The 13,353-nt window shown below is 39.6% G+C and overlaps 1 protein-coding gene across 1 annotated transcript; it reads right to left on the bottom strand.

Annotated features, from left to right (window-relative positions):
• Window positions 1–1,246: 1,246 nt before the first annotated feature.
• Window positions 1,247–12,545, bottom strand: LOC108668600 (RNA polymerase-associated protein RTF1 homolog). Its single transcript, XM_018155842.1, has 11 exons — window positions 12,306–12,545; window positions 11,147–11,371; window positions 10,160–10,223; window positions 9,007–9,670; window positions 7,115–7,307; window positions 6,340–6,618; window positions 5,563–5,670; window positions 4,999–5,154; window positions 4,355–4,522; window positions 3,978–4,110; window positions 1,247–3,282 (listed from the first exon to the last, which is right to left on the bottom strand). Exons 1-11 carry the CDS (start codon window positions 12,369–12,371, stop codon window positions 3,152–3,154), a joined length of 2,187 nt encoding a protein of 728 aa, XP_018011331.1. The 5' UTR covers window positions 12,372–12,545; the 3' UTR covers window positions 1,247–3,151.
• Between the last annotated feature and the right edge of the window lie 808 nt (window positions 12,546–13,353).

Below are 13,353 nucleotides of genomic sequence, written 5' to 3'. Positions count from 1 at the left end.
TTAAATATTATTTAAAAACCAGCATGATACATACATAATATAAATTACAATATAAATAATATAATTAATAACTGTACGAAAGATTTCGGTGTAATGTTGTCAACCTCAGCCTGTTACTAGTGTCAACATGTTAGTTGTTACTTGTTAAGTTGTTACCAGTTACCACTTACAGGTATTTTTTCTTGTTCCAGTTTGCTTAGTTATTTTTACACAGTTATTTTAAGGTTCCATCTTCCCTATATGGTTGTCTACTTTAATCTACCAATCTAAAAATTAATCCACATATATATACAAATACGACTGATTTTTTATATGTATATGTGGATAATTTTTGAGATTGGTGGATTAAAGTAGACATCCATGTAGGGAAGGTAAAACATAGAAATAACTGTAACTTTTATTTACTGTATCTAACCCGTACTAGTTCGGTTAGGTTAATTGCAATAAAATTGCATTAATATGTTTGAAAATGTTTTATTAGCATTAAATGTTTATCAGTAAATCCCAATAGCAGAACAATAAATATTTAGAGATTTCCAATAATTTTGGCCATTATAGCGGCTAATGTAGCGGCGCTACATTTTACTGTAGCGGTAGCGCCCGCTACAATCTGGTGAGTGTAGCCGTAGCGCCCGCTACATTTCGAGCATGTAGCGGTAGCGGCGCTACATTTAAGCAATTGTAGCGGTAGTGCCCACTACATTTAGAGCATGTAGCGGTAGCGGCCGCTACATTTCAAAGTAGCGCTGCCCAGCTCTGGCTACACGATACACTGTATGTATATACGACATGCACTTTTACTTTTGCCCACACCACTAAGTTCTTCCTCACACTAAGAACTGAGACTTCGTCCAAAAATTTCATGCACTTTTTGCCCCTATGTGGGTCATCCTGACCCAGTATAAGGGCGTATCAGTGATAATGTTCCCTCGTTGCTCGTACTGTGGGTATGAAAGCGTTCCCGTATCTCGGCAACATGACCCATTTATTTGTCTGAGTGCAATCTAAGGCATTCCAGGGAGCCAAGACTCGTTAGTAGAGGCGAGTCCTAAACTGACGCGGGCTTCTAGGTTAGAAACTGCAACAACCGTTGCTCTGTTTAGTAGACATGTATTTAATATAAATAATTTAGTAGACATGTATCAGCAAACGCTTTAGCAAATCGACGCAGAACAGATCACTGTAATATTCAAACACCACTGCAATGAGCGACCTAGAAATCAAATAAAAGGTAATGAAAGAATAGTTGACGATTTGTTCATTTACTGTTTTCTCTCAACTCGCGAACGTTGAACCGGAATTCGTCAACACAGGAATACGATCAAGCCAGCAGCAGTGAGACAAGACAAGGAATTCGATTGACCAACAACAATTAATTTTTCTATCTTTAAAAATAAAATTGTGGCAGAAGTTCCATTGAAAATTTTCAGTAATTACAGCTACGTTCTGCTGGAATGGAACCAACAAAGCTAATAAAACAAAAAAATTTGTGAATTAAATCGATCGTACACAAGCCGTTTCACAATAAATTCAGCTGATTCTAAATTAGAGGCAAGAAGAAATCTCAACCGATTATCACGTTGCAGGAGAATGAGAACATCTGAACAGTTGCGGAAGACTAAAATTCATAAATAACTTAAAGATACTTGCTTATGAGCTATTTAGCGTCGAGCTCAACGATCGTAATTCATTGGGACTCGTAACACAAAATCTGAAAATTAATTACAAATATCCGGGTATTCAAGCCGTAGGAACAACAAAGCTGTTCTCTTGGCTAGACGCACGAATATTCCGCACCTAATCCAGTCGAAGTCTTCAACAACAAGAATATATAGAGATGACGCACCCAGACCCGAGTGTTGCCTGATAAATTCATTATATCCCGCCACCCAAGAAGCTCTGATGAAAAGACGAAATTAACGGCCCGTACCACCCAGTTGTAATTTACGGTCAACTATGCGAGTTCCTATAAACTTTTACATAATTCTTAACCAAGGAAAATTTGTTAACATGATATTCATCTCAACAGAAATTGTTACCCATGGTTGAACGAACCCAATTGTGGGAGCATCTTGTCAAATTGACTAGTAACAAACCGTCACTCGGAGCCTTAGTGCGGTAGTTACTCTCAAATTGTAACTAAAATCCATTAGCATTTGAGATCATTCCCGGAGCGCGGAGTAGTTTCGAAGTTACCTCGACACCTCAGATTAGGGAAGCTCCAAACGCATGAAAGAATGAAACGATGCCAGCCAGCACTGCAGCGAACGTCCAACTTGACATAGAATCAAGTTGAAGATTTTACGTGCGCTTTAAATTTAATAAATAATAATTTTCATCCCTAAATTAATTGAATTATGCATACAAAGATATATTCAAATTTGTACATAAAAACCAATCTTAGCACAACGCTAAAGGATCTGTAAGAGTTAGGTGAACCAAAATGGTCTCGTAAGGGGAAAAATGTCCACCTAGTAGAGCGCTATTCCTACGAAGTACGCTAACACCAGAGTATATTGGGGCAAACGCTTGCAGTCCGCCAGGTGGTGATCGTGTTTACGTATGTGGATTAGTGGGATCATTTTATTCCGTAATTGAAACAAAAGTGCGGGGACCAAAAATTATTGAAATATAATAAAACTATTCAGGAGACGGACTGAAATGATCGTGCAAAATCACCTGGATCTTTAATTGAAATTTCGCAGCCAGCGCGGGGTTTCTAAATTAATTTATGAGTTAAATCATCTGTTTAGAAAGTACAAAGGTTCTCAAGGATTTGTAACAAAAGCAAAATTTCAAAAGCATTTCTACCGCAGCAAAAACAGGAATTATCACTCGATAATTGTCATGCAGGAAGCTGGAACTGGGTCGTGTTCAAGATAAAGGGTATGCAGAGTTACGGTCTACTTATTAAATATTAGTTTGCAGTCAAATCACTTCGTTCGTAGAAGCTGCCTCAAACGCAGAAACTCGCGTTTTAGACAAGTTCTCCTAGCGATGTTTTATGTACATAACTAAGCTTCACGCTCGAAATTGATCAGTTTTATGTCACGACGAGCTGGGCCAAGTAAACAACTCTCGTAATGAAACGCGACAAATTCAAACGACTGCTAACCCTCTAGAAGCTAATGGCCTAAGGGAGCTGAACAGCTCAAAGTAGGCCTTTTTTCTTCTTGTATTCCTCGAGGTTTAAGGAACGCTTGGGGGTCGGAGCTGCTGAGCCATTTAGGGCGGCCGCTGCGCCGTTGCTGCGACCAGGCGCTGCCGGCGTTGAGGAAACCACTGCACACAACGAGCAGTTATTAAAACAAGGGTCTATATGAAGAATATTTTACAGTGGTTCCCTGCGCTCAAGTACAAATCTTTGATCTTCAGTGAATTTGCTCAGTATATTAAAGCAAATTATCATTAGCCGCAGTAATTTTTTATACTAGTTTTGCATCTCAATCCGCAATCTTCTTTCGTAATGGATGTCTAAACTCTGCTTTGGAAAGGAAGTTTTGAAGCACAGAACGATGATGATCAACAGAGGAATCTATAATTGCATTCCTGCCACTAAATTGACAGCTTGATTTAAGTTAATCGATGAAATGCATGGGCACAGGCGGGATACTTTTCGAAAAACTCTGCAGCAGTTTTGCTTTCACGAAAGCTGTTAAGTCTGGAGCTTTGGCAGAGCTTTGAGGTTAGCTTAATAATTACAAATTGACGAGACAGAGAAGGTCAGAGAAGCTTCTCCCGGAACATTTTGAACTTGTAAACAATTGAAGGTGGCGGTAGCCAATTTTATGATAAGGTTTCCATTAAACAAAATAGAATAGGTCGGCACTAGGATATGAATGAATTAATGCTCCATTACATTATCGTAAATAGAGGCCTGTAAGTCTACTAAATAATTTACAATAAAAATAAAAACTTCACACAAGAAGAGATGTCCAACGTAGAATAAAAATACAAAGCATTAGATTATGACGCACCAGGCATATCAGGTCCCAGGTCGATGTTCAGGTCGAAGTCGTGCGCTGCGTACAGGTCCTCTTCTTGTATCCGCTTCCTTTCAGCTTCTTTGGCCTTTTCTTCCTCAATCCTCTTACGCTGAGCTTCTTCCTCCTAGAAATTATGAAAATTTGAAAATTTATAACTACTCAACTTACTATAGAAAGATCATGTCAACTTTCACCCGCAAGACAGCGAGTTACGGCGTTTGTCATAGTTCGTCGTTCACTGCCAACTGTTTCAGCCTCTTTTAACTTACCTCAAAGTCAATACCTACATAGTTACGTGTACAGCTTCATACAAACTTCCACATTTATAATCGTTATTATTATCTCAACTTCACGTCCATAGGACTCACTTTTTTCTTCAACTCGCGCTCGGCTTTAAGCCGGCGCTCATCCTCGGCGGCTTTGGAGCGCTCGTCGGACGTCATGTCTGGAGCCCGAATGTCTTTGGTGACGATCGTTGGGCGCGTCTGGCGGCGAGTGAATGGATCCGAAACGCGCACTCCTTTCCGTAAATCGGACTGAAAAGTCAGATTGATATTAACTGGAATCGTGCATGAAATGAAAACGTCTTATATTAGAAAATTTTTAAAATTTTTAACTGGCGTAGTTTAGGAGCATATAAAAAAGTTTAAAATTCCCCTAATAAGAATTGCAACAACCGGCTCGGCAATAATCAGTGGGGTGGAAAAAATAATTTTCAGAGTAGCTCGCTACCTACATCCCAGAGACAGAGTGCATCTCAGCACTCAGCAGACTCCGCTGTGGTCACTATGCACCCAATGTAATGCACTCCCCCACACCGTCAAGCATCTTCTGCTTGAGTGCCCCCAGCTGGCAGCACCCAGACTCCGGGCGGTCATAACATCCGTCGCACAGCTTTGATCCGAGCCGGCTCGGGTGGCGGCTTTCCTGCTCAGCGCGGGTTTCCTGGCGAGCCCAAGACTAGGGGAACATCAAAATTAACAACACAAGAAAAATACAAAGAGTTGTTCACCTCTGCCTTGATGGCTTTTTCAGCCTTGATGACATTCTCCTTCCTGTTACGTTCGTTGATGTAGAGGATAGAAGATATGGTTGCCGTGCGCCGCTTGTCCAGCCGTGTCGACGTGTTGTCTAACTCCGCCAACTCGTCAATAACCTTCATTATCGACTGTGCAAACGAGGAGACATCATTAACCATACAAACAGGAATGCATATCATTTGCACATCAGATAATTTAGGGAATAAAAATAGATATATTTAATATTCTGATCACAAACGCACCATGATGTCCACTGTTTAAATGAAGTATACAACCAACAATAAAAGCACGTGTCTGCAAATTTAAAGAACCTCGAGTCTTCAAGTCTCATGTTGAAACAGTACTAGCATCTCGTGAGTAAAGATGGGAACAAAAAAGATTGTATTATATGCACTCAAAATAATTTTATGAACTATATTTGAACAAGGAACTAATTTAAACAAAATGCATAGTTCCAGTAAAAAAAATTTGAGCCTCCAACAGTAATGGCCATGGCGAGAATATTTTAAATCTTGCTTGGCAAGGACTGTGCTGACCTCCTGATCTCCAGACTGTTGTGCGATGTCCCTCTTCTTAAGCAGCTCGGTCTTAGCCACAGCAAAGTTCGTAGGACGTTTGTTGAACCGCAGCCGCTCGTTTACCATCTATACAAGATCACTTTACATTAATGGATGCATCTCACATTCTACCACAACAACTACATAACATAGATAAAGCCAAAATTTGACGGGAGAGGGAAGTCATCTGAGAATGAAGTCTCAAACTTTTGATATCTCAATAGCAATCATTAGGATGAACTAAGTCGAAGTAACTGTATACAAAAGCAATAATTACCTGTATTGCACTTAACGTGAAACTAGTGAGATGGAAAAAAAGCATAACTCTCATTAGAAACTACATTACTAAATAACGACACAACAACGGTATGATCGTAAAAACAATCATTGGGTAATAAACTGACCTACAGTTTATAAAAAATATAACTCAGTACTCACTGCAGTGAGTGATAGATAGCGCATTTTCTCGTCGACGAAAACTTCAGGTCACCGACGGACGGACGGACAGACAGACAGACAGACAGACAGACAGACAGACAGACAGACATGGCGAGCACAATAGTGCATTTTTTCCATAAATGAGAGAATGCGCTAAAAAGTAGCCTATTGATAAGTTAATCAATATGCAAGTACACCAATTTCAAGCCAAATTGCTCGAGATGCACTGATCCGTGTCCTACTTACAGTGGTGATGTCTTCATTCATGTACTGTTAGATCGAAATTAATTAATATGCAATTATTTATGTTCTACTTACAGTGTCAATGTCTTCATTTGTGTACTGGTAGCTCAAGAGATCCTTGATATCCTTCTCCTTCTTCGAGAGGGTCTCCAGCGTCGGCAAGGGCACCTCATATGTTGCGCAGGCTTCCACCCACTTATTGTACTCGGAGTCGGTGAAGGGTCTGTTGCTGATGAACTCAAGCCTAAACACGCGCTCCTGCTTGCCATGACGCAGTCGTAGGCCTTTGTTGGTTTTGGTTTTCTCGAGGTTGTAAATCTTTGCCGTCTCGCACACTTCAGTGATCTCCGCCACCTGAAGCACAAGGTTATACTCAAGCAAAACCTCAATGCATGCAGCGTTAAAAGGGGATACAAGCTAAATGGTTCATATATAATGAGTTGAATAATGGTTCATATAAGCTACATAATAGATAAGAGCAGTAATGTAATAATTGCAACTACTAAGATATCAACTAAATGTCAACCTCAACTCCAAAGCAACCAGAGAAACTCTTAAGCAGCTATGGAAAAATTTGCATTGCCTGAACTTAGGTCGATGAGTGCATTAAATTTTAACTAATGTTCACTTGAATTATTGAAAAATTAAAGCACAAAAGAAGCAACTTTTTTGCTCCAGAAAGTGTCGGCAATCTCTAGGAACAAATATTAAGCCATACGCAGAAATAAATGTGAATTATTCTTAAGCTAAAAAAAGATAAATGAATTTTATGAAAGGCGTAGAATTTCACAAGAAGCTGAACAACTGCTTAGTGTATATCTACAAGCATGCAATGCTGTAAAGTACGTACCCTGTAAACAGGCACACTGCCGTTGGTGCCAATGCCAATCCTGACAAAGCAGCCGATGATGGCTTTGGAGAAGATGGGCAAGTGCACGTAGCGCGACATCTTGTAGCGGGACAGGCGGATGCGTTCGAGCTGCTCTTTGCTGGTGACGGTAGTGACGCGGTTAGACCGACGTCCGGGGTCACTCACGTCAGACCTGTAGTCAAGGCTATACGTTAAGCAAACACTCTAGAACAGAATGAGAACATTGATTGAAACTTCATACGATCGAATTATAATTAGAAACTCATTGCTTAACGAATATATTTGTTACCTGCTGTGCAGTGCCTTTAACGCCTAAAATTCACTGCATTTAATAGGATTTAGAGTAATAGGCATCCATTTTTGAGCCAAGGTAATGCCAACAATATCTGGGTCATGTTAGAGAACAGACTAGATAAAGTTGTGGAGAAATATACCTACGTTCAAAGTCTAGTAGCTATTTCAAACATATCGTCAGTTTGGAAAGATCCGGTGGAAGGACCTACTTTAGATTTCCTGTGAACAAGTCACGAAAAGTACAGGAATCGGCCACAGGCTACATCAGGCCTATTCTTCAGAGCCGACATTACAATGTTATGTTATGTCTGGACCCAAACATGACCCAGTGTATGGGAAAGGTCGAGTATGACTGGATAATGCCAATACTAAACAATTATTAGCTAATGGTTGAATTTGAGGTAAAAATAAAACACAAGGTGCGCGGCAAGCAATGACACACCAAAACGAAGGCGGTGGCAATGCTGGGAGGAAAAATTCCTCTAATGGGAAAAAATGCACACTGAGGCAAAGTCCCACACTGAGCTACTAATTCAGGAATGAAGATGGTAGGTGCTTTATTTAGCTTGATCATACTATCAATCACGTGAGAATCATTGCAGTTAAGTCATAAGTGAGAAATCGAGATCAATGCATCCAGGGGTGATCACACCAAGAAGTTAGCAGAACATCTCGTTTCACAGGCGTTAAGACAACACGTGGAGTTTGGACGAGAAGAAAATCTGGGTGTTCTTGAAGTGTCACAGGCGACAGAAGTTGACGTCACAACCACACGGAGTTGAACCATTTTGAGGGAAATGAACGCAATCACCACAAGTGAAGTCACCTAGAGGGACCTGCATGGACCGAGGATGAGCGACGAGCTGTTTTCTTGTAGTGAATTCCTTCCTCCTCACAAGAGGAGGCTGGGGAAGAACCAGAGCAAGAAGAGGAGGATGAGAACTGCAACACAGCAGGACGGAGATGTCCGCTCTCAAGAGGAATGCGAGAGGTGTTTCCTGGTGCAGTGGCCGCACTGATGACGTATTCGCGTTCAACAAAAATGCAGTTCGTAAAAGAGAGCGTCATGCGATCAAAAACTACGTACGATTGTGGGCCTTGCTATAAGAGCTGCTGAGTAACTGTGTATCGGTCTTTTGTGGGAAAATGCCAATTGAAAAATCTCCAAGATGAAATGCAGGCAGCTCGAAGGAAGTAAAAGCTTAATTTGTTGTAAAGTGGAAATCCACTATCAACACGAAGACAACAGCGAGCTGACTTAGTAAAGAAGTAACATAGACCTGTCATTGGAACAAATTACCACTACGGAAGAAATGATCATTCATTATTCGTGGAGATAGCACTCTATAATGATTTCGAAATTTACGCATTGGGTTTACGTTTCAAGAAATTTGAAACCCACTGTGTGGTCGTTATCCGAGTTTAAAGGAGTAGTAGCGCTGTAAAATGAAGAAAATAAAGCAAATAACAACGAAATGTTTACCAATATTGAACCAAATATGGTGATTGTTAGCACGCAAGTAGCAGGCTCGAGAATAGCTTAATTTACCGGCCATAATATGAGCACGACCACTGACTTGTTGGAGTCGGAGTCGCTGCTGGAGGAGGAAGAGGACGAAGACCGCGACCGTCGTCCAGGCTTGTTGGAGGACCGGCCGCTGCTGTGATCGCTCTCGTCGTCGCTGCTGAACACCTGACTTGGGTTCAGCTTCTGCTTGCTTCTCTTCTCGCTGCCTTCGCTCTCTGAGCCAACATATTCTTCTTCCTTCTTCTGCTCTTCAGCCTTCTTCTTCTCTTGCTCTTTTTCCTCGGCCATCTTCTTGTACTCGCGTTTAGCCTTCAACGCAGCAAACTTCTCAGTCCGACCAGCCTTGTTCTCCTCCAGAGTTTTCTTCCTGTCAGAAGGTATCACAGCAAGAGCTTCGTTAATTTTATCTTTATCCTTATCTTTCTCCTTTTCTTTCTCTTTAGGTCGTGTATCAGGTTCTTTCTTCTTCCTTTGCTCTTTCTTCTTAGCAAGTCGTAATTTTTTCTCGATATCAAATCGCGTTTTTAGAGCTTCTCTTTTTTCGATTCTGTTGAAGAGCTCTTGCTCTCGCTCCTTCTCCGTCATCTGCTCGAGACGCACTCGGTCAGCTTCGTCGCCGATGAGGTTCTCGTCGAGCCCGTCGTCGAACTCCTTCTCATCGTCACTGACGCCGTCGATGCTGCCTTCACCACTCCCGCTGTCACTCACTTCTCCTGCGAAGCAGCAGATAATTATTGGGCTTCTTTTCTTTACTTGAAAACCCTTAAATTTTAAATAAACCAAGACATAGAAGAGACATAGAATGGGAAAAGACATATAGTTTTGCAAACTTTCAGCAAAAAATAAATGGTTTAAAAGCCAGTCAAAAAAGACAATTGACAGAAAATCTCAAGTAATTCGTAATTAGCAAGACAAAATATGCTGTCATCTTTGTACGAGTCTTGCTTCACAACATTCAGCTCTTGGTCGGAGTTAGTTTGTGAAACATAAAAAAATCACGTGGATATTTACGATATATTTTGCATACATGTTTCATTAATTGCAAAAAGGAACCTAACAATTTATGATAATTATAAAATCCTGACAGGACAATTTATAATATCTCCGGTTTGGGCATATATGCAATTTTGCAGTGATAGTATTGGACACTGCCAAAAAGTCCAGAATATTTAAAATATACACTACTTCATGCAACAACTCACCTTCTTCTGGTTCCGATTCAGATTCTGCTCGCGTGATGCGAGTCTTCCTCGATTTTGATAGAGGCTGTAAATGATGAAATAATGAATAAAATCAAACTAAAAGTTTTAGACTTTGCAGAGGATTCGAAATTTAGAGTACAAGGATCGAAACTTGATTTTCACCAATAAATAAGTGATGGTCAAATGGGATTGATATAGCTTACAAAATCATGTATATTCGAAAAATGAAAAGAGATCACGTACGAATGAGTAGGAGGGTTAATATCAAGATCCCAATATACTATGCATTTGTCATCCCTACTTAGCACGTTTGTGTGCATGTTTGAAGCATAGCATCGAAAATATATTGAAGCTGTTTAAGCACGTACCGGTATCCTGGATACTTATCTTGTCGGGACCTGAAATTCATACAATTCTTGCTGGGAGAATAGGAAAGTATTGGAACAAAGGGATGAAAAGATTGGATCAAAAATTGAAATACAGGTAATTTTTAAATCCATACTTTCACAGTCAACTTCAAAGACGCTGAGTAGTTTTTAAGAATTTTTTTCTTGAACTGCATGCATGATGACTGGATTCGAAATGGTGGGGAATTGGGGATGACTGGGGGATCGGGAGTGGCGGTGGGATCGAGGATGGCGTTGGAATTAGGGATGGCGGTGGGATCAGGGATTGCAATGGCGGGATCGGAGATGGCGGGATTGGGGATGGCGGGATTGGGGATGGCGGGATTGGGGATGGCGGTGGGATGGCGGGATTGCAATGGCGGGATCGGAGATGGCGGGATTGGGGATGGCGGGATTGGGGATGGCGGGATTGGGGATGGCAGGATTACAGATAGATTCAAGAGGTGAGAACCTAAAAATATAAATACAATGATCCATAATGCCAGTAAGTTTACTATGAATAGAGCATACTACTAAAACCACCTGTCATGATTTGATTTTTCTCAGAAGAAACAGAAGTCATTTCAGAATAGTGCCTTACTTTCTTTTTCTTCTTGTTTGAGGCTCTGGTATCCCAGTCTGAGTCAGAGCCATCACTGGTATCTGAGTCAGAGCCAGGAGGTCTCTGTGGCACTGCAGCGGCAGGCACAGCAGCAGTGTTGGCAGCGGCCGTCCTCTTCTTAGATAAAGATGGGCTGCTGGAAGGACTTCTACTTGCACTTTTGCTGCCAGTCCTTGGTCTTTTCTTCCCAATATTTAGAAGTTCCTGTATGAGGTATTATTGAGGTATTAACCCAAATTTCTTACACTAGTAAAAAAAATTAAGTCAAATTAAAAAAATAACTATTAAGATTAAGCCGAGAAATTTCAAGAGCTTGATAAGTGAGCCTTGAACTCAAGAGCCTTTCGGCAGTGCACAAGTAAGAAATGATCTAAATATCTGGTAAAAAAATACTATAGCTGCAGGAAGTGGGGGCTTCAATAAAATCTGGAAGCAATTGTGTTATGAAAATTGAAACATCAAGAGCTTCTTAACACTCAGGGTAATACTGCCATCCTGTTGAAAAAATGTATGTTTCACCATGGAAACTGGAAGACAGATTAAAACTGGTGAATACATCTAAAAAATTATAACATTTAAAGATGATGAGCATAAAGGCAGATGGTAATTTCAAGTAGGGCACTCTTACTCATGCCTATTATACTGCAATTGATAAACATGTTAAATCAGTACGGATTAGTTATGAAAAAAGCGGTTTAAAATCAAGTTTAAATGAAAATCTATCTGCAAAATTAGTCCCTAGTAAACAACCTAAATAAAATAATTTATTTACATTTGGTTTTGAAGAGTCTCCTAGTAGGATCTGGGTAGAAGATTTATAGTCAAAATTTAGTGTGACATACAATATCACAGTCCGGCTCTACGGTACAGCTTGTAGATAATTCAAGCTTTGTAACAAATAAAACCTCCAGTTGATAATAACACCACATTAATGATCTGTGAAATTTGAATTGTGAACAAAACACATGAATTCAGAGCCACAGATTGGAGTTGAAGTTACTTTAGTATAACAGCACAGCTCTCAGATAATTCACAAGAGCTCAAAAACAGAACATATTTAAATTCATTTTTATTTTAAAATTATATCAGCTAAATTATCCTACACCTAGGAGTATTAAGGCAATAAATTATTACTTACAGAATCTGAAGCTGAATCCAAACTGTCTGAGTCACTGAATGTGAGCGCTTTCCGTTTGTTGCTCATTTTGGATTTTTTATCACTATAGAATGTAAGAAATTAGAAGGAAAGAATGTTCAGGAGTTATATGCAGAGATAAATTTAAAATTACAAGCTGTTGAATTCCTAGTTTCAAACATTATATACAGTAGGCATATATATTGTAACTTACAACATGTATACTGCCAATAAAATCCAGTCTGTAAAGCAAGGCACAATAATTGCTCCCATGTCTCATGGTGATATATAAATATGCATACAATAGGCTTATGAATTTCTTCTAATCACACATTCCATAAAAATCAGACCATAGTGATTACTCAAAGCAAAATATTTGTTTTAATAAAATCTAACATATACTATTTGATTCAATCTATATATTTTCCACACTTAGAATCACTATTTGTCACATGATGCATGGCATATTGTAGAACTTTGTTTGAACCCCATTTCTGCCTTGAATAAGCTTTCATGCTTTTTCTTTGAGCCACAAGATTCCCGCCAGATAAACTATGTCTTATCTAATTGCTGACTAAAATCCAGCCGCAAGATTCTCAAGTAATCAAAAATTGTTATCACTTTGGACCCACAAAAGTTGTTAAGTAGAAAATTTGTAATCTTGCAAGATTATTATCAAAAGTGGATAATTGGGCAGAAGCCACCTGTTAATGAAACAAAAATGCCCATGCTTACCAAGTTACCATCAATCTTACTTGTTTGGCCCTTGATTAATTTCCTCAGTAAAAAGATTTTTAAATGGCACATTTTTGTCTGCAATATTTCTGAAATAGCTGCCTGATATTCATGAATTAAATAATTATTATACAAATCATTAGTACCATGAAATTGACTATTCAGCAAGATTTGAAAATTTCTACTTAGAACTCAAACCTTATGGCTCCAAATGACCTATTTTCATGCCTTTGAAATCTCATGGCTTGATTGTAAAAATTTTGTTAATAATTAGCATGTAAATAATTCATCTAGCAGAAATCTCAAGCCACAGGAT

This window comes from Hyalella azteca, unplaced genomic scaffold, assembly GCF_000764305.2.
Source record: "Hyalella azteca isolate HAZT.00-mixed unplaced genomic scaffold, Hazt_2.0.2 contig16409, whole genome shotgun sequence".
NCBI lineage: Eukaryota > Metazoa > Arthropoda > Malacostraca > Amphipoda > Hyalellidae > Hyalella > Hyalella azteca.
Note: the sequence above shows the minus strand (reverse complement) of the source record. Positions and strands in the feature narration are given on the sequence as shown.